The 21111-nt window shown below is 69.3% G+C and overlaps 1 protein-coding gene across 2 annotated transcripts; it reads right to left on the bottom strand.

Moving 5' to 3' along the window:
• Positions 1-477: 477 nt before the first annotated feature.
• Positions 478-19733, bottom strand: TTYH3 (tweety family member 3). Of its 2 annotated transcripts, XM_037814592.1 has the most exons (15): positions 19403-19733; positions 10568-10734; positions 10385-10496; positions 10066-10286; positions 9710-9805; positions 8945-9017; positions 8682-8757; positions 7012-7067; positions 6326-6418; positions 5196-5288; positions 4969-5105; positions 2869-3042; positions 2268-2343; positions 1428-1526; positions 482-615 (listed from the first exon to the last, which is right to left on the bottom strand). In XM_037814592.1, exons 1-15 carry the CDS (start codon positions 19523-19525, stop codon positions 541-543), a joined length of 1671 nt encoding a protein of 556 aa, XP_037670520.1. In that variant the 5' UTR covers positions 19526-19733; the 3' UTR covers positions 482-540. The 2 variants fall into 2 exon arrangements, with proteins under 2 accessions (XP_037670521.1, XP_037670520.1); XM_037814593.1 differs by lacking the exon at positions 1428-1526 and having other exon boundaries at positions 478-615.
• Positions 19734-21111: the final 1378 nt, after the last annotated feature.

Below are 21111 nucleotides of genomic sequence, written 5' to 3'. Positions count from 1 at the left end.
CGCAGGCAGAGAGGGGCCTCCTGGAGCGCCGTGGCCTGTGGTTCGGGAGGTGCCCGCGGAGCACGAGAGAAGGGAGGAGACGGGGACAGGCGTGCGGCAGGCCGGGCAGCGCCCCAGGTACGGGCCTGCTGGTGGCGGCTGATGCCCGGCAGAGAGGCTCGGGACACGCCTGTGGTCAGTGAGTGACCCGCGGAAGCATCCAGGAAAGCACAAATCGGCGCTCGAGCAGGTGGGAGCGCGCACCCCGTGGTGGGCACAGGCGGGTGCCCGGGAGGCTGTGGGAGCAAGTAGGGGAAGGGCCCGGCGAGGGTTCTGCGTGAGCAGATGTGGGGCGATGGGCTGCCCAGGGCCAGAGGCAGGGGTGACCCCAGGCTCCCAGCGGTGCCCCTGAGGGCGTGCAGAGCTCAGCTGTGTGTTGCTGTCACCTGCTGGAAAAGGGGGTGCGAGCGGCTGCAGACGTGCCGCGGGCCTGGAGAGGCGTGTGGGGGCGCAGGCGGCGTTGGCACCGGGAGAGGGAGCGATTGGCACATGGCATGGCATCTAGTGCCCGCTGCCACTGGAGTCGGGGCGAGGCTGGCTGGTGGCGAGGTATTTGGCTCTCATGCTGGAGGTGTACTGCAGGGGAAGGGGAGAGATCAGCAGGGTGCGGGCGCAGGGGCGTGACCACGGCGGGTCCTCGGCGGGCAGGCAGATACCAGCTCTGGGAGGACGGCGGAGAGTCCCTGGGCCCTGGGGGTCCCTCCCTGCCCCCACCCCTAGGCCAGCAGGAGGGTTGTCTCACCAAGGGCCCAGGGGGCAGGGTGGGGGCCCAGCTGGCCGGAGGCTTGACCCTGCGAGGGTCAGGAGGCCTGGCCTGTGGGCGCCCCTGGGTCATCCCCGGGGAGGAGAAGGGTCCCCACATCACGTGGGTGCTGAACAAACGGCAGCTCCTCCTGGGTCTGGAGGAGCTGGGGTGGAGCGTGGGGAGCCGCGGCCTGCATCTCCGACCCCGTGAGCACCAGCCCCGGCCCGGCCTGCGCACGCGTGGGAGGGCACACCTGTGCCCGTGGGTGCCCCACGCAGAGAAGGCGTGTGCTGGGGCTTCACCGCGCCCCGGGAGACAGCGATGGAGAAGGAGCCTGCCCTGCGGTGGCCCAGACCCCAGAGGTGCCCGGTCCCGTGTCATTCGGTGGCCATGCAGTGGCGTGCAGGCAGGGCCATGCAGCCCGGGTCGGGGGCCGGTGCCCGCAGGTGGTCACACGCCGCAGGCCTTGCGGACATGCAGGCCCCGGCCCCGCCGCATTGCGCTCAGCCCGAGCCCAGCCCGGGGGGAGGTCTATGGCCGGGGCTGGCGCATCAGCTGGGGCCGGCCGGCCCCCCAGGCGGAGTGAGCAGGGCGTGGGGCGCAGCGGGCAGGCAGGGGCCAGGGCAGGCCGGGCGGGCGGTACCTGTCGCTCGGGGCACGGCCACCGCAGCGTTCGGGCGCCGTCCGGGGGCCTAAGCTGCCAGCCCATGTGGCTGCCAGGGTCCAGGGCCGCCAGGTAGCGCTAGGGGGCCCGGGGAGGGGGACAGGGAGAGAGAGAGAGAGAGGGGGCCTCAACTCCGGCGGGCGGGGCGGGGGGCAGGCCCCTGGGGTCTGGGAGATGGTGGGACGGGGAGCTGGGCGAGAGGGGCGAGTCCCCGGGCCCCCGAGCCGCAGACGAGGGGGGCTGCCACCCTGCCCCGAAGCCACCAGGGCCCCTCCTCTCCCCCAAGCTCCGCTCTTCGGCACCAGATCACCCTGTCGCCTCGTGTTTGCCCCACGTCACCAGGGACAGGGTGGGCCAAGACCCAAATGGGAACCGAGGAGAAGAGCCGAGGACAGAGAAGAGAATGGAAAGGAGCCTGGGCTCCCGGTCAGGCCCAACCCCAGGACCGGGCGGAGACTGAGGGAAAGGAGCGGGACGGGAATGCGTCAGGGCCCCAGGGCCCTGGCCCGGCCGCACCACTGAGGGGGCTGGAAGGCAGGCCCTGGGGAGACGCCCCTGCCCGCCTGCCCTCCCCAGGACAGGGGGCCTCGAGCCCACGTGCCGACCCCCAGCAGCTGGCCTCTGTGGCTGTCCAGCTGGGGGGAGCTGCCCTGAGGGGCCCCCAGGGAGAGAACCTCCCGGCTCTCTGGGCTGGAGGCCCACAGCTGGCCGCAGGGCCCCTGCCGCCCGAGACCGCCCCAAACTTTGAGGGAGGCAGGAGTGAGCCCCACTCCCAGGCCACAGGTCCCCTCACCCCACCCTCCCTGCCCCGAGACTTACTGAAGGCGGCGGGGACTCACGCCCGATGAGGGGGGTGTTCTCACAGCGAGGGTTCTGGAAATTTGCGCTCTGGCTCCTGAGGGTAGAGGACGGCTGTGGGCTTCTGGCCACAGTCGGAGCCCGGCCGACCCCGAGCCCCCGGCTCTGGCCAGCCCTGTGACTGGCACCCCATCTCCGGCACAGCTTTCAGCACGGTGGGCTTCCACGATGGCTCTCACCGGGCGAGCGCGGGCCTCTTGCTCACTGCCGCTCTCCAGGGGCCATGGAAGGGCTGAGCAGCCCCCTACCCGCCTCGGCCCAGCCCAGCCCCGAGCCAGGCCCTGGGCCAGCAGCTTCCTCGTGCCCCCAAGGACCCTCCATCAGACCACGTGTCCCCCGCAGGCCTCCCTACCCGGGGGTCACCGGGAGCAGGAGGCTTTAAACACCAGGCCCACGCCCCCCGGAAGCCTCCAGGCCCCTCCTGACCATCCTGGGGGAGCAGCCCCCTCTCCTCCCCACTGCATGGCCCTGCTCGGCACCCCCACGCTGGCCCCCGCCGTCTCCCGTGCCAGCCTTGCCCCGGCCTCCAGGTCCCCTGCCCACGGCCCCAGGCAGTGCTCACATGTACTCGGTGACCGGGGCGTTGCTGACGGTGTGTGCTGCGGCCGGGACGCTCGTCTCGCTGCCGTAGCTGCTGCCACAGCTGTACAGGCTGGGCATGTGGACGCGGTACAGGCTGTCGTGGGCCTGCCGGGGCCCGGGGGCCGCCTCGTCCTCGCCGTCCTCATCGGCGCCTCTGCGGGGGGAACCGGCCTGGGCTCAGCGGGGCAGGCCCGGGCCCGAGGCAGCCGCTGCCAGACCCCACAGCTGCGGGGAAATGCCAGGTGGGTGGCCGGGGGCTCCGGGGCCCCTGGGAGGGCCCTGGGAGCGTGAACAGAGTCCTCCCTGCTGGGGCACAGCCTCCTGGCCTGGCTCCCCTCCCACGTGCCCACCCATGCCCGCCAGCGGAGGGCCGAGGCGCCTGGCCCTGCGGTGAGCACGTAGGAAGGGGCCAGCATTGCTGAGCTGCCGACAGGCCAGGATGTGCTCCAGGCCCTTCCAGGGAGGGTCTTGTCCGAGGCTCACCCAACCCCAAGGGGGTCTGCTCTTAGAAACCCCCGTATTACAGGGAGGCAAACGGACTCACAGCAGATAAATGACTGCCACAGTCACACAGTAACGAGACAGTGCCGGGATTCAAACCCAGGCCGCTTGGTTCCAGGGCTGTGCCCTGAGGAACTACCCTAGAGCTGCTCCCTTTATCACCATGGCCACCAGCACTTCCACTACCACAGCACCATCACCACCACCGTCACCACCACCATCACCACCACCATCACTATCACCACCACCACCGTCACAACTACCACCACCATCACCACCACCGTCACTATCACCACCACCACTGTCACAACCACCACCATCACAACCACTGTCACCATCACAACCACCACCATCACCATCACAACCACCGTTACCACCACCACTGTCACCATCACCACCACCACCACCGTCACCAGCACCACCACCACCACCATCACAACCACCACCATCACCATCACAACCACCGTTACCACCACCACTGTCACCATCACCACCACCATCACCGTCACCATCACCACGGTCACCACCACCACCGTCACCACCACCACCGTCACCACCATCACCACAATCACCACCACCACCACTGTCACCACCGTCACCACCACAATCACCACCACCACCACTGTCACCACCACCACCGTCACCACCGTCACCATCTCCACCACCACCATCACAACCACCGTCACCACCACCACCGTCACCATCACAACCACCATCACCGTCACTACCACCACTGTCACCATCACCACCACCACCATCATGACCATCACTATCACCACAACCTCCACCATCACCATCACCACCATCACCATCACCACCACAAATTCACAACTTTGTAGGATGGTGTTAGGGTTAGGGTTATGGTTGGGACTACTGTTACTGAGATGGTCCCACGCTACGTTTCAGTGACACCCAAACAATTATTTTACCACCTCCACCTCCATCACCACTGCCACCACCATGACAGTAGAAAATAGAGTAGAAATCCAGACAAAGGGGAGACATCTGCGCCGAGCTGCTTGCCATCACAGTTGGGGAGGCGGGTGGGTCTGAGACGTGCCGCGGGAGCACACACAAGGGAAGGGTCCTGGCTAGAACCTCTGATCTCCCAAACTCGGGAGAACTCTAGTGGCCCCAACTTAATCCAGCACTGACCGGGGAGACTGAGGCAGGGGCTGCCAGCATCCCCACCTGACAGGTGAGGACACAGAGGCTTTGAGAAAGGCTCCATCCGGTCACTGAGCAGGATCATCCCCTGGAGAAGCTCCAAGTCCCCGGAGCCGGCCAGCTGCCCTCCCCCCACCTGCACCCTGGAGAGAGGGGCCGCCTGCCTGGCAAGGGGCTGTCTGCTGGCCCGGCAGGTACCGAGCGTGGGCACAGAGGACAACTGCAGGCTCGACACTGCGGCTGCGAGACGGGCTGCTCCCCCCGCACCTGCCTGTTCAGAGGCGAGGACACATTCGCTGCTCACCTGTGGGGACCAGGACGTGGGGTGTCCACAAGGACACGCCCCTAGAGCGTCCTGTGTGCTGTGTGACCCGGGGCCCGCTGCACGACCCCCCTGGGCCGCCGGCCTCACCTCTTCTGCTGCCAGGTGTGCGGGATGCTGCAGACGAGGGAGCTGAACATGAGCGCGGTGGCGAAGGAGAAGAGAACCAGGTAGATGAGGCCCTCGACGCCGTCGTAGCAGAAGCCGGTCAGGGCCTGCACATAGTCCTGAGCCGGGGGGGACGGGGCGGCCGGTGAGGTGGGGGTGAGGGCTGCCCCCCACCCCGCGCCCCCACGGTGCCCCCGGCCCCGCCTCACCAGGTGCAGGCTGCGGCAGTCCACCAGGGCCGTGAGCTGCTGCAGGTTCACCTCCGTGCCGTTCAGCACCTCCTGGACGCGGAGCAGGTGGTCCTGGGGACACACGCGGGGTCAGCGCCACCCGTGGGGGCCCCACGACCCCCCACACTCTCACCTCAAGCCTGTGGTCTCAGCACAGGGCACAGGCAGGGGGCAGAGGGGCAGGCTGCGGGGACCCGGGGGGGCCTGAGAAAACAGGAACCCCATGTCTGAGCCCCCGGGGACTGAGGCAACGAGGATGGCAGGGGAGCAGGTCCACAGCCAAACGAGACAGACAGACCTCCCTGTAACAGGGCGGACGGCGGACAGCCCAAGCGCCTGACAGCAGGGGCTGGGTTTAAAGACCCCCTTTCTAGAAACAGCCGAAGAGCAGGGAAAAGCCCCAGGACACAGCAAGCGAAAAGCAGCGTATGAACCGCACGGCACAGTGAGCCCAATCCTGGCGTGTGTGCACGTGCGAGTGTGGTGAATGCAGGCCTGCAAGTGTGAAGTGTGTGTACACACGGTGTGTGCAAGGTGGTGGGTGTGCGTGTGCGCGTGTGCGTGGTGGGCCCACGTGTGTGGTGAGTATCTGTGTGTGCACAGTGCATGTGCATGTGCATTTGTGTGGCGGGTGTGCACGTGAGAGTGCACGCAGCACTGCCCGGGGGGCTGCCTCTCCTAAGGGCCCTGCTCGCCACGGGAATCCCCGGACCCCCCGACCTGCCCACCCACTTGGGTCACAAGGGAACAGGCTGCCCTCGCTACACAGGAGTCAACGAGAGGGAGCGACCGAGCTGAAGCAGCAACAGCGACGTCCACATGCACACGCTCAGGCCCAGAACCTCCAGGGAGCAGAAACCCCACAAACGCCCCCCGCCCCGGGGAGCCTGGAGCCCGCGGTGGGTTTTATTTTGCTCCTGTTCCCACTGCTCCCGCTGAAAGCAAACAGCATGTGTCGCTTTAAATACGAAAACAAGGTAAACCGTAAGAGCCACCCACACGCTCCGGGAGAGGAGGGCAGGGGGACGGGAGGGGAGCACACCCCAAGGCCCGGCCCCAGCGCCCCCCAAGGCTCGGCCCCAGCGGCCCCCTGCCCACCCAGCACCCACCTTGGCAGCAGGGTACTCGCGCGGGGCGGCCTGCAGGAGCTCGGCCACCACGTCCTGCACCTCCACCAGCGCCTTGTGGCTGCACGACAGCTTCTGCTCGGCACAGAGAGCCCGGCTGAGGCAGGCAGGGGGCTGGCTCTCCCCTCACCACGGCCCCCGGGGAGTCCAGCTGAGGTGAGAGTCCTCTCTCGCCCCCAGAGCCCCCCAAGGTGACCCGGATCAGGGGGTGGGTACCATCACACCCTCCCCGGAGGCCCAGCACCTCCAAGGCAGGCTGTCGTAAGGACCCCAGAGATAGAGCAGTGGTGGCGGAAGGCTGGCCATGGGCTGATGGTGTGACAAAGCAGCACCTGTCCCACGCGACAGCAGACCAGGGACCCTCCCCCAGCAGGGGCATTCCTGAAGCCCCCCACCCCCGTCTGCTGGACAGACTTGCTTGGCCCTGATGAGCGAAACCCAAGGAACAAAGGGGTTCCAGGGGGCATTAGCCGGCCACCCCCATGGCCTGGGCCCAGGGCATCGGGGTGACCAAGGGTGGTCAGCAGCAGCACCAGGCCCTGCCCGGCTCCTGTGGATGGCTCAGCACCCCGCGGCCAGACTGCCCCTCACAGAGACAAGTCCCCCACCCCCGCCCTGCCCTCCCGGGCTCGGGGGTCTCTGGGGGTGGGGGCAGCCCCAGCTCTCACCTGCTGGAAGGGGTTGGCAGTGTGGGGCGTGCAGGCCAGATAGTACTGCAGGACGTCTGCGGAGAAAGGCGGCGGTGAGCCTGAGCGTGGGCACCCCCAGGGGGGACAGGGCTGCAGACCCCGAGCCCCTCTGCTCACCAGTCACTCGGACAGGACCCTAGGGGGTGGGGGCAGCCCACAGGCGCGGGGGGAGGCCCACACACGGGCGGACCGCCCGCCTCACGCGTGCGTGAGAGGCTTTTAACTTGGTTGCCAACATTTGAAGACGGGGAGCTTAGTTACAACTCTGATTTCCCAGCTTGCCTTGCAAAAGCTAGAGGCTCCGACCCCGATGGGAGCCAAGGGAGGGGGTCCCGGACCTGGAGTGCCCTGCTCCCGTGGCTGCCCGGCACTGCTCCGGGGCAGGTGGGCTCGGGGCCTTCCCTTCGACACCTGGCTTTGGAGGCCCGGTGCCCACCTGCTGTCCACCTTCCTGCAGCAGCAGCACAGAAGGGGGTGGGCGCGAGCCGAGGGGGCCCAGCCGAGCATGAGGGGCCCAGCACCTCCAGCCCCCGCTCAGTGCTGGGTCTCAGCTCCCATCCGCTCTGACATCTGTCCCTTGCTGGGCTCTACCTTCTGGGCACCCCAGCAGCTTAGCTTTTCTATCGTAAAAGTACATTAGGGAATTAAAAGAACTTTCTACAGGTTAAACATGTTAAACATGTTAGTAAAAGGACTTAGAAACCATAATGAGGCAGCAGGTTCACTCCAGCCCTGGGACTTGGGCCCAGCCTGGCGCACAGCTGGGAGCCTGGGCCGGCCCATGTGCTGTCTGTGGGTCCGGCAGGCAGGTGCCCCCCAACCCACGCTGGCCGGGGCCCCCGAGCCCCGAGTCCCAAGGATCTGGAAACCCAGCCCAGGAGGGCGGTGGGAACAGCAACAACTTGGGACCGGATCCCGCTGCCCCTGCAGAGCCTCCTGTCACCCACACCCACCTGCCAATACAGGAATACTCCCCACTAGTTTATTTCTACACTGGGGGGACCCAGACAGCCATGCACCCCCAGTCCTGATGGCAGCCTGAAGGCCACATCCCCTGCTTCCTGCCTCCCCGATCCAACGTGCACCTTGCAACTGCCCCCCCAGCCCAGCCCGCTTCCCCTTCTTTCCAGAGAGCCGCCTGACCAGAGCCCTGGGCCACGGCCGCTTCCCCTGTCCCAGCACCCAACTCGCCATGACATCCCGGCACTGACCCCGAGAACACGGCCCCGTCCAGCACCCGCTGCCCCTGCTCCCCTGACCCGGCTGAGCCTGCGGCTGTGTGCCTGCATACGGTGACACCCCCACTCCCCGGCCACCCCCTCTGCAGCCAGGAGTAAACTTGGGGCACAGGTCACATTCCCCCCTGCTCCCCTCCAAGACAAAAGCCCCAGCCAGCCCCCGGCCCTCTTCTCTCCCAGGAAGCAGCCAACCTGCTGCCCATCACCTGCTGCCCTGTCACCCACTGTGCACGCACCTGTCACCTTTCTGTGCGGAGCCTCTGGCTCCTGGAAAGCCCCTGTTCACTTGGCAGCTTCCTACCCGGGGCCCTTTCCAACCAGCCGGGCACCCTGAGGGCAGGATGCTGCGGCCACTTCCCCCACAGCCCCTCAGCTCTGAGGACACAGAGCCGGCCCCGGGGCCCCGCTCACCCGCGCTGAGCACCGAGTACTCCTCCACCATCTTGCTCACGTAGCTGTCAGGGTCCACGCAGAAGTCGCTGGAGCCCTGGGGGTGCATGGGCAACGGGGGGCTGACCAGGCTGCCCCACCCCGGCTCTGCCTCGGCTCGGGGAGCGGCTGCGGAGCTGGGGCACTGGCATGCCGTCTGCCCAGGGGAAGTGTGGGGGCAGCATATGCTTCCCTGCCCTGCCCCCCGGAACAGAAACGAGGACTGCCGTCCCCTCCCCACTCACCACCGACACGGCCAGCTCCAAGCCCAGTGCACCCCAGCTGACGATCAGGGCCAGCACCCCCAGCAGGCACACCCTGGGGGCAGAGGGGCCAGTCAGCCTCCAGGCCGGAGGGGGGCCGCCCCGAGGGCACGGCCGGTCACCCCACCCCGGGCTGGGCCTCGGCTGCCAGTGCCCCCGCCCCAGCCCTTCCGCTCTCGCTCGGGCCCAGCACAGTCACTGTGGGGCCAGAGAGGCCTCCGGGCACCAGGCTCTGCTGGGCTCGTGCCCCGACAGAGGACAAGGCGGGCTCCCTGCCCTGGGTGCCGAGGCCCTGCCCGGCTGCCCCACACCTCCCTGATCCCACCCACTGCACTCCGGCTGCCTCAGCTCAGTCAGCAGGCCCTTTGCCAACCTCCAGCCCCCCACGCACCCCCCTCAGGGCCCTGACGACCTCTGGCCTCCCACGCCGAGCTGCCACTCCCTCCCCACTCAGTGGAGGACACGAGGCTCCGGGACAGCAACTGCCAGCCAAGGACCCCAGGTGGCCCCGAGCTGAGGACGGGGACTGGGGTGCAGGAGGCCGTCTCCCCGCTGTGCCAGCCTCTCTCTGGGACTCAGGGACTGAGGCTGCCTTGCCAGAGGGTACAAGAAGGGGTCCCAGAATGCACTGGCCTGTGGGCCTGAGGCCTGGCCACCGGAGACCCTGGGACCTGTGGGCTGGGTGAAGGCAGGGCCCGGCCGGGGAGGTGGTGCCAACAGCTGGGGGGCTCCCCCCGCCCCACTCACCCCACCAGGATGCCCTTGGAGCTGCGGATGAGGCCCACCAGCACCAGCAGGCAGATGAGGACGTCCAGCAGCAGCACACCCAGGTAGGCCAGCCACCTGTGGGCACAGGGGGTGGGCGGTGTGGGGGTGGGGGCAGCAGGGGGAGCTGGGCTCCCAGGAACAACCCCCAGAAGCAGTTGTGGGATATGCAGACACATGGCAGCTCCGGAAAAGGACGTCTGTGTGGTGGTAGAAGGCCCTGCCACAGGAGTCCCCGGAGGGCCTGGCTCGTGTCCTGGTGATGCCGCAGCCGGGGTGCAGGAGGGGCAGGTGGAGGGGAGCGGGGCACTGACCTGGGCGGGCAGGGCCCCCCGCACCTGTACCAGTCGTAGAGATCCACGTGCTCGGCCAGCCCGTCCAGCGACACGGCCGGGTTCCTCCAGAAGGGGATGGTGGCCGTGCAGCTCAGCAGCGTCCCCAGCAGGCCCCGGAGCCGCTGCACGGCCCGCAGGGGCTCTGGCCGCCCGGCCCACTGCCGCTCCAGGCTCTGCAGGCTCGGCTCCGCCGTGCGGTTCAGGGCCACCGCCGTGTCCCACACCTGCCGCCAGGGCCACCGTGAGGCCCGCACTCAGGGTCCCCGGGCCCCCGCCCCTGCCCGGGCATGCTCGGCGCACACATGCACACGCGCGCACTCACACGGTCCTGGGCGCCGGCCACCGTGCGGTTGGCGTGGCGCAGCGAGTAGGTGGCCCGGTGGATGCCGTCGCTGGTCTCCCCGTTGCCGTAGAAACCCACGGCGATGCCGGCGCTGGGGAGGCAGGGCCGCGTGAGGGCACCGCCCGGGCCCCCTGCCCCCCGCCCCCCGCCGGGCCCGCGCACCTGCAGACGAGCGTGGCGACGACGACGCACCAGGCCGTGCCGCAGCAGTCGGAGTCAGGGGGCTCGCGGGCCGGGCGGCGGCAGCACAGCCAGAAGGAGTAGACGAGCAGCACGAGGAGGTCCAGCGCCAGGCAGGCCAGCGCGGCGGCGCCCAGCAGGAGCAGTGCCTGTGGGTGGGTCGGGGGGTGGGGCTGAGGGTCGCTGCCCCCCGGCCCAGAACCCCCGGGGTCCCCACTCGGCCCTCCCCGAGCCCACACTGGCTGCGCCCCCTCGCCCCCACCCCTCCAGGGACCCGGAGACCACGCAGGAAGGACCCCCAGGGCCTCCTCTCGTGGGGACGGGGCAGCCCCAGCAGCCCACAACCTGAGGGAACTGTGCCACCCCGCCCCTGCATGCACAGTGCCTCAGTTTACCTCCACGTGCTCCCCTACCCTTGTCACAGGAAAAGAGCCTAATTCTAGAGAAGGGGGTCGCTGGGAAGAACCCACCCGCAGGCAGGCACCCCGGGTTCAGAGGGCCCCCCCCCGTGGTCTGGGTGGGGGCAGCCGACCCCGAGGGAGCTGCGGGTCCGAGCAACATCCGGGGCCCCTGTGGGGTCAGCATGCGCAGAGGCAGCCGCCCAGCGCAGGGGCACGTCCACCGCAGTGGCCAGTGGGTTGCTGGGGAACCACTGTGGGGGCCGCCAGGCCTGGGGAGCTGCGAGCGCCGGGGCCCGCGGATGAGGGGCCAAGCGGGGCCTGGGAACCGACACCTGCAGCCCGGCGCCCGCAGGCATCTCCTGGGAGACGGTTGCCGGGCAGCGGAGGTTGGGGCTCCCTGTGGGGGTTCCCACAGCCAGGGTCTCTCCCACTTCCACTCAGGCCTGGACGCACACCCCCGGGCAGATGGCAGGGACCCCACCACCAAGGTCCAAAGATGCAGCTGGATCCCTCTTCGAGGCGGCCTGAGCCCCTGGTGGGAAGCCCTTCCCCATGCAGCTGGGGGGGGGGGGTCTGGGAGGCCGCATTCCCTCGCCCCTCAGCCAGGCACTGCCCCTAGCAGCGGAGGCCGATGGCCCCAAACACCCCCGCTGGCCAGCTGTTGTCAGGGAGTGCACACAGGCTGGGGGGCTCCAGACGGAGACCAGGAACCCCAACGGTCCCTCCACGTGCTGCCCCACTCCCTGCCTCCCTGCACAGCCGCCCCCTCCCCGTCTGACCTGCCCAGCAGCCTGGGGCGCCTTTTAAAAGCCTCTGTCGGCCCACGCTCCCCCCACCCCCAGCCTGGGTCGGTCCGGCACGGGCTTCTGTGCTCCCAGCCCCCCGAAGCCCCTGCCATGCTCAGTCCTCCGGGTCGCCCTGACTGGAGGCCCCCAATGCCTCGGCCTGTTGCCCCCACCCCGTTTTCCAACATGAGCCCCGGGGGGTCTCCAGCCCGTACCTAGAAAGGCACTGGCTCAGAGGCGGTGCCCGAATGAATGAGTGGGCTCAAGGGGCCTCTCGGGGGAACTTCCGGGGCTGTGGAAACGAGAGCAGGGACACAGAGGCGCCCGCCCCCAGCCGCGCCCGGCCTGGCAGGGGCATCAGAGGGCACTGAGGCTCCTTGGTGGCGCCAGGGCCGCCCACGCCCCTTTGCCAGGCGAGAAAGCCAAGGCCGTGCAAGGCGAGTAGACAAGCACCACCGGCCAGCCCGGATCTGGGGTGCCAGGGGACGGCGGCTGGGGGCTCGGCCGGGCTGGGCTGAGGGGTGCATGGGCCCTGAGGCCACGCTGGGCCTGGGGCAGAGCAGCATGTCCGCCGGCCACTGCCCCCCTGGAGCCGAGCCGGGCGGGGACAGGATGGGAGGCTCCCGACCCCTCACTGGCTGGGAGGACAGAGCTGCCCCCACCACCTGAGTGCCCAGGGCTGGGCTTCCTGCACCTTCCCCAGGAGGTGGCCAGACGGTGGCCGCGTCAGGCTGTGGGACCGAGGGAGATGGCCCCCCACTGCCCCAACTCCATCTTCAAGTTCCCAGCATGGGCCCGACACCTCTCCCAGATGGCTGCAAAGAGCCGGGGTGTGCGGTGGGGCCCAGGAGACACGAGGCCCCCTGTCCCTGACCCCAAACTCCAAGAGGTGGGGGGGCTCTCTCTCCAACAGAACAGCTCTCTCCCTGGGTGGAGCCAGCTCTTGGGTGGCAGAGCCGGGGCCTGGCCCGTGTCCACTCGGCAGGATGGGCAGCCCCAGGGGCAGCTGCAGGGTCCACGGCCGGCACAGCCCACGCAGCTCCCACAAGCAGGGGGGACAGCAAGCCCCCACCTCAAAGACGGGGACCCCAAGCTCAGCAAGGGGAGATCAGCACTGGGAAGCATGGCCCCCAGCTTAGGGGTCACACAGCCATGGTCCCCCAGCCCACGATGAACAGGCGGGACCCGTCTTCGTCCGAGTGCCACATCCAGGCACTTGGGCTGTCGGCAGATGCTGCTCCCTCGCGTCCCGGGGTGGTCCCGGCCCCCAGCTCGGCTGTCTGGGGAGAGCTTGTCACGGCCAGCTGACCCCCGAGGCTGTCCCCAGAGGACTCCTCCCGGGGCACCCCCCGTCCCGGGGCTGGCGTCCCCTTTGCTTCTCCCGGGCCCATTCAGAAAGAGAATGGGGAGTGTTTGATCAGCAGCTGGGTCCTGACCAAGTGGAACTTTCCATCTGTCAGCACTTGGTCAGGCGAGGCGAGATGCTCGGCCGCATCCGGAGCCGCTGGCCGCCAGCCAGGCAGGAACCTCGCACGGGCCCCGTGGAGGCTGGAGCGAGGGGCCGTGGGCTGTGCACCCCCCATGGCCCCAGCCTGCTTCCCAGACCACCGGCCGCCATCTCTGAGCCCTGGCCCAGCCTGCTGCTTCCCGAGGGTCCTGCAGCCACCACGGGTGCCCTGAGGGGGTCCCTGCCGTGCCCACAGCCTCACCCCAGTGCCTGCGGCCCGTGCCCACAGCCTCCCCCCAGTGCCCTGCGGCCCCTGGAACCCACCCCCAACTCTGGAAACACCTGAGCAGCCAGAGGGCTCTGCAGCTCACTCCCCACCCCAAGCCAGCTTGGGGAACCCAGCGGCTGAGCCTCCCACACCCAGCCCCACTGAGGGTCTCGCGAGCTCGGGGCAGCAGGCACTGGGGGTGGGCCACAGGGCTCTCTGCTCTGTGCCTGGGTGGAGCTGCCGGGGTGTGCATGTCCTCTCCCCATCAAGGATGCCCCACTGTCCCCCAACATCTTCCAGGATGTTTTCCTTTCGGAGAGAGAGGCCCACCTACCCCTGCCCTGGTCCCATGTGGCTATGCAAGGACCCACACAGGTGTGCAAGGCCCCAGACAGGTGTGCGAAACCCCACATAGGTGTGCAAGACCCCACACAGGTGTGCAGGCCCCATGCGCAGGTGTCCCAGGCCCCAGGCAGGTGTGCCAGGCTCCTCTAAGGTGGGGGGTGGTCCCGTGCTTGGGTCTGGCAACAAGGTGGGCCCTGAGCCCGTCCTGCTGTGAGGGAAGGGCCCCACGGTGCCAGTGAATCCTGAGGAAGAGCCCCTCAGCAAGGAGGGGACGCCCCACGATGGCAGGATGGTGGGGGGAGCGGCGGCCTGAGTGAGCTGGCCGGGCCAGAGCCAGGCTTGGCCGAGGAGAGCCCGGGCCTTCCAGGCCCCAGCCCCAGCCTGCTCGCGCCTGCTCCTTCTCCTGGGCCAGACACAGCCCTCCACACACACCCCCGCACCCCCGCACATGCCCCAGGGCTGCCAGGGCTGGGGGCCACAGGTCCTCAAGGGCAGCCCCGGGACGGCGGCTGCAGGAGCCAGCACACGTGGTACACACACCTGCAGCCGAGCCGCAGGGCCTGCCAAGCACCCACCGAGGCCCGGTGCCCGTGCCCCCCAGGAAGGCCTCCTGAACCCTCAGCAACGGACCAAGGGTGGCCCGTCCACCCAGCCCCTGCTGTGCGGCGGGAGCCCTTGCCCCAGTGGGCTGCCCCGGGGGGTGCGAACCCCCAGCCCTGCACATGGCAGGGCGCCAGCACCTGGGTACATGGGCTGACCCACAGGAGGGCGGGACCCCTTGTTTCTTGGGGCAGCCCCACATTCCCGAGCCTCTGGGGTGGAGCAAGGGGCTGTGAACCTGGGCTGGGGATCCAGGACCTCGGCTTCTGCTTCCGTAACATGGGGGCACCGAGAGGCCTCCCCCAGAAAAGCGCTTCAAAGCTAGGAGCACGCGCGTCTCCAGCAGATGCCTGTGACCCCCCGGCCCCCAACCCCGGAGCCCCTCCCCAAACAACACCAGGCAGTGCCACACCGGGGCCCGCCGGCACCCAGGGGAGGGAGAAGACGCCATGGGGGTTCCCGCCGAGCGGCCCCTGGAGCTCCAGGTGAGCTGGGGGCCGGCAGGGGGCTGCAGACAGACCGCAGCAGCACGGGGGTGGCAGTGCCACAGCAATGGGGAGTGCAGGGGCCGGTGACACGAGGAAGACCCCCCACCCCACGCGCGGCAGAGGCCGTGAAAACCCCCCTCACACCTCCACGCCTACCTCGGACTGCACCCTAAGAAAGCAACCTAGACCTGCAGAGATGTCTGCAGGCAGAGCACCCCACACACACGCAGGCCGGGGCCCAGGAGCCACCGAAAGGCCGCAGCGGGTGCCGCATGGAGGGCAGGTGGGCTTTGGCCCCAACACCCACCCCCTGGGCGTGGTCTTGGTGGTCCCCGGCCCCGAGGCAGGCACGTGGCTCGGGCTCAGCCAATCGGATTCTTCCCTGGGATGGTGACTCATGAAACAGGATAAAGGACGGCCGGAGCTGACAGCCCGGCGGGGGCTTCTGCCAGCCTGCCCACCCCCAGGCACGCCCCAGCTCCCTGCACCCCAGAGTCCAGAGCGTCAGCTCCTGTGCACCAGGGGGGGCTCCAGAAGCTTCCACCCACTTCCTGACACACGCTGTCCTGTTTGGTACGTCTCGGGAACTTGCAGCCTCTGAACCCTGACTGGTGCCGTGGGATCCTGGGTGAGCATCGAGAACCACGGGCCGTGCGGCAGTTTAAAAAGCAGGTGACAAAAGGGGGGCAGCAGTGGGACGGCACCCACCCACAGCGTATGTGCACGGACAAAGTCCACATGAAGGTTTGTGTTTCTGTCTTCACACTCTTCACTGTTTCCGAATGCAGCGTGTGTGTGTGACTTCGCAAGCTGGAGGACAGGTGCTGAGGGCTGCCTCTCGCCGGCGCTCATTCCTGTCTGAGCAAGAAGGGCGGCTCCCAGGAGGGGCAGCCTCTGTGTCCACCAGCATGCGGGCACAGCCTCACACCAAGGTGCGGTGGGCTCACAAGCCAGGCCCCAGCCCTGCGAGGAGACCGCTGGCCCGAGTTCAAACCCCTCCTAAGTAGCCATCCAGTCTTGGTTTGCACACCTCCAGGCACAGGGAGCTCACCACCTCCTGAGGCAGCATATTTAGACCAGACAACTCCCCCCATTTTAGACTGAGGCTGCCTCCCCGAGGCCTGGGAGCTCCTCCCCAAGGTTTCGGCACGGCCACCCTGCTCGATTGTGAGGGTCTCAACCAGGACATCTCCATGCTGAGGGCTCTAATGGGAAGGGGACCCCCGCGCAGAGCATGCTGCTCAGCAGAGCAGGGGCATGTGCTGTGACCCGACCCGGGGGGCACCGTGTGGTGCAGGCTGGCTCATGGCAGGGTCAGGACGGAAGCTGGCAGGGCCCTGGCCCCAGCAGGCCTGGTGACACCTCCTCCAGGAAGCCTCTCCGGCCTCTTCAGCGCAGCCCCTGCGGCCGCTGTTTTGGCACCATGACCACACCAGGCCAGAACTGTCTGCCCTCCAGCCTCTCTCCTCTGTCAGCTGGTAGCTTCCAGCCACCGCTGAGCTGGTGGAGCTGGTGGGCGAGTGTGAGGGGTCTGAGAGTGGGGTGGGGGGCGCCTCTGATCTCAGCCTCAAGACGCTGGGGGCACAGGGAGGGACTCGCCCAAGATCATACCGGTTGGAAGTGACGGAGCTGGGACCCAGGCCCGGCCCCCCCACCGCAGGCACCAGCATCCTGGCCTGGCCGGAAAATCGAGACTGAGCAGCAGGACGGCTTGGCCCCAGGCCACGTCAGCCCCGGGCATCCAGCCTCCACCCCAGGCTGAGTGACCCCCCGGAGGCCTCCTGTCCCTGTGGGTTGCCAGCCCTCCACTGAGGAGTGAGACCCCCACCCACGCAGGTGCCGTGAGGGGCACTCAGGGCATCTGGGGTGGTCTGGCCTCCGGCCTGCGGGCCCCCGCCCAGGTCAAGCTACTGAGGGTCTGGGAGGAGGGGGCCCCTGGCAGACAAGCACGCTGGGGTGGGGCAGCACCCAGCAGGACCCTAAGGCCTCCTCCTCCTTCCCGCTCCCACCCCACCCAGACACCCTCAGCCCCCAGCCTCATGTGGTCTGTCCAACAGCTCTCACGGGGTTCCCAAGAGGCAGTGCCACGGCTGGGGCCCCTTTTCACCTGGGAAGTGGGGAGCCGGAGGGCCTCTGCCCAACAGAAACCTCAAACCTGAACGATGCCAACCCCAGCCTCACTCTGGCAAAGGTGGCCACAGGGGAAGGGGCACGGGGCCAGGGCAGCTGGGGATTTAGTGGGGCAAGGGGCCTCCCAGGCCAGGCTGCCACCATACCCCCAGCCCAGTCCATGCCGCTGACTCCACACAGTGGCCCACGCAGAGGCTGAGCCCAGGGACACGTCCCCACCCCACCCCCGTCTGCAGGCCCCCGGTCCCCACGGGCCCAGGAAGCCCCCACCCCAGGGCTGAGGCCGGCTGCTAGTGGGGCGGGGGTCGGGGGCCCAAGGCGGATCCGGCTGTGCCGAGGATGCACTGGGATTCCGGGCCCTTCCCCCACAGCCTTGGTCGGCGCAAGAGAACCGCGGCCCCCAACTCCAGGCTGTGCAAAGGGGACTGTACCCCAGGGTCTTCTGGAGGGCTCTGCTGGGGTTCCCGAGAGCGACGGTGGGTCAGGAAACAGCGAAGGACAGAGGCCTGTCTCCCCGGGCCCCTGAAGGGCCCCTGACAGGCTCCGGAGGCAGGAGCTCTCCTCCCAGCCCACATCGGGGGGCAGCCAGGCGGGGACGGGGCACAGAGGGGGACCCCAAGTCAGGGTGAGTGAGGGGCCAGTGGGGACAGGTGGGGAGGAGGGGGCAGGGCCAGCCGCCCCTCAGCAGCCAGGAAGGCCCCACGCGGGCAGCAGGCTTCCCGACACCCCAGGAGAGCACCCCTGTCTCGGCCCCTGCCAACTGCCCCCTACCTGCTCAGGGAGAGACCCCGGGCCTGCTGGCCATCTTACAACCCTGCAGGAAGGCATCACCAGCCCCGGATTCCAGGATGAGGTGAGGAGGGCCGGGGGCTGGCACCCACCCAGCAAAGGGGGCGGCTGAGCTGGGGTGCAAGCCCGGGCCCCTGCTCTCCAGCACCCCACGCACTCGTGGAGGCAGCGGGTGGGGACAGGCTGCTTGCCGCCGTGAATTATTCAGGGGCTGATTTGGCTCGGGTGTCGGGGGCGGCCGAGGGAGTGAGTCAGAGCCCCCACGGCAGCATGGGGGGCGGGCGAGGACCGGGGCTCCTGCCAGGCGGCCAGGCCCAGCAAGGCCCAGACAGTCCTGCGAGCAGCCCCCCACTCCCACCACGGGTCCGGAACCCCGGCTGGCAGGCCTGCGGGCAACGGGGGTCCGAGCAGGGAGGTTGGCAGCCCGAGCCCGACCGGCAGCAGGCAGGGGGCCACCCCGAGCTCCAGGGAACTTTCTCACGTCCATCCCACCCTCCCGGCGCCCACATCACAGCTCTCGGGGCACCGCCGCGCTGCACAGCCCCCGAGGCTGTGCCCACAGAGCGTAGGCTGGATTTTTTATAGTTCACCTGCCTTCTCCTGCTGCCTCGGGCAGGCCAGGGCCAGACCCCTTGCCCCTGCGCTGGCCTGCCTAGAAATCAGGGGGGCCGGGGCTGGAGCCCCCCGAGGCCACAGAGAGCAGAGCTCCAGGCGAGCATGGTGGGACGCGGGGCATCGTGGGCTCCCAGTGAGGGGTTCGGGCGCCCAGGACCCACACCCCAGGAGGAAGGGAAACCCCACCGCCTGCCCCCGGCCTGGCCCGGATGCTCGAGGCTGGAGCCAGGCCCAGGGACCCCCCGGGAGTGCCTGGTCCCTGGAAGGGCTGCAGAGGCCCCTGGCCAGCCTCCCTGCCTCCCTGTCCCGGGGCCCCCGGCACAGCCCAGGGGTCACCGGCGGGCAGACGGGCGTGGACTCTGGCCACCCACCCTCCCAACGCCCCTGGGATGCCCCTGGCAGGGCCTGGGGGATGGGGAACCCCCTCCTGGCCGCACCCTCTGCTCTGGTCTAGAGTCCTGGAGACTCTGGAGTCTGGGCTCTGCCGGGCGGGAGGGGCCGGGGTGGGAGCTGCCCGCTGGCTGAGGGGCCTGTGGGGGGATCCACATGAGCCCGAAGAGGGGGGACTTGGGGGCTGCAGGGGAGAGGCTGCAATCTGGGGGGGGCTGTGGCCCCTAGAAGGGAGCGTCTTTAGACCCCCGGGGAGGAGTCCATGACCCATGAGGATGGGGTACCGAGACCCTCGAGGGGGGCCTCAGGGAGCACAGGGCAGGCTGCCGAGACCCTTGGGGAGGGGGGACATGATCCTCGAGAAGGGGGGCCAGGACCCACGGGAAGGGGTGCCTTGGCCCTCGGGGAGGGGAGAGGGTGCCGTGGTCCTCAGGGGGTGTCGAGACCCTTGGGGAGTGGGGACATGATCTTCAAGGAGGGGGCGTCGTGACCACAGGGAGGGGGAGGAGGGGGTGCCGCGGACCCCGGGCGGGGGAGCGGCGGCGCGGCGCCCCCTCACCTGCTGGTAGTCGCGGTCCTGGGGCCGGAACCGGCTGCTGGTGGGCTCCCAGTGCAGGTCCAGGTGGGGCAGCCGGTGCAGGAGGCTCACCCACCAGGGCGCCGCGTAGCTCACCCCGGCCATGGCGGGCCCGGCGCCCGGGCGGTGCGCGGCGCGGCGGGGCTGCCTCGGCTGGGCCCGGGGCGCGCGGGGATCAGGGGCCCGCGGACCCCGGCCTGGCCGCCCGCATCGCCCGCGCGCTCCTGGGCCCGGCCCGGCCCGGCTCGGCCCGGCTCGGCCCGGCTCGGCTCCGCTCGGCCCCGCTCGGCCCCGCTCGGCCGCCCGCGCCCGCCGCCTCTTTGTTCGCCGCCGCCGCCACCTCCCCGCGCGCGGGCCCTCCCGCCCCGCAGGCCCCGCCCCCCACGCCCCATTGGCCCGCCGGCCAGGCCCCGCCCCACGCCCCCATTGGCCCGCCTGCCGACCCCGCCCCACATTCCCCGCCCCCACGCCCCATTGGCCCGCCGGCCAGGCCCCGCCCCACACCCCATTGGCCCGCCTGCCGGCCCCGCCCACATTCCCCGCCCCCACGCCCCATTGGTCCGCCGCCCCGGCCCCGCCTCTGCGCCGCCAGGCCCCGCCCCGCCGGGCTGGCTCGGGTTGGTGCCGGGTCCCGCGCGCCCCCTCTCCCCGGGCGACCCTCCCCGGCCACGGCCCAGGGCTGCCGCCTGCCCTGTGCACGGGGATCCCCTCATCTGTGAAGGGGTAACCGGGGTCAAGTGGGTGCGAGGCTCTCAGAACGGGCCCCTGCGCTAGCCAGTCTGTCCTGCGGGGCCCACGTGGGCCGCCCTGGGGAGGCTGCATCTGCTGTCCTGGGGGAAAGCCGGGGCCCTGCCCTCGGCCCTGCTGCCGACCCCTCCTCTGCTCCCCGTGCGCCTGGAGATTCGGGCCTCTGTGGTGGGGGCCACCCAGCCCCACTTGCTAGCGGGCGTCCTCGTGTGGACCTCCTGCCTTCTGAGAAAGAGGCTCGCACCCCTGGGGCTCTCCTGAGACAGGCCCCCCTGGCCGGGGCAGCCCTGGGCAGTGGCTTCCCAGGAGGTCTGACTGTCCTGGGGGCCTCGCCCAGCCGCCTGCAACCCAGAGGCCCCTGCAAAGCCTCGGCTTCCACCCTCCGGATAACGGATAACTGGGCGGCACCACGCAGCTGGGAAACAACAGCCCGGGGCCAGGAGGGAAGTCACAGATGCCGTCCTCGTCCTCGGTGGCCACAGAGCCGGGAACTCTGGGGAGACGGGGGCTCAGGTGCTCTCTGTGCTGAGCCCGGGCTGCTGGGAGCTCAGGCAAAGTCAGGCCACCCCCTCTCCCCACCGAGACAAAATCTGCCCCCAGGGCTGGCTTGGGATCCGGCCCGTGGACCCTCTTCCCTGGTACGAGGTGATGGTGAAAGGTGGTGTCTCTGGGACGCCCACTCCCCGCCTGACGCTGTGTCAGCAGCCGGCGCAGTCCCCGCATCGAGTCAGCTCGGCACTGGCCCTCTCCCCCACCCCTCCCTGGCTGACCGTGTCCGTGCGGTGACCTAACTCCGATGACGACTAGGACGGTGCCTTGTTGGCCGCAGGGACCAGGTCAGATGACCACGGACAGACCCCTGCTCTGCCGCGACCTCTGTGTCCCCAGCGCCCACCTGACAGTCCCACCGGGAGCCCGAGATGAAACCCTTGAGCTCCCTTCGG

Source organism: Choloepus didactylus, chromosome 21, assembly GCF_015220235.1.
Source record: "Choloepus didactylus isolate mChoDid1 chromosome 21, mChoDid1.pri, whole genome shotgun sequence".
In the NCBI taxonomy this organism is placed as follows: domain Eukaryota; kingdom Metazoa; phylum Chordata; class Mammalia; order Pilosa; family Megalonychidae; genus Choloepus; species Choloepus didactylus.
The sequence above is the reverse complement of the archived record's forward strand: the minus strand, read 5'-3'. Positions and strand labels throughout refer to the sequence as shown.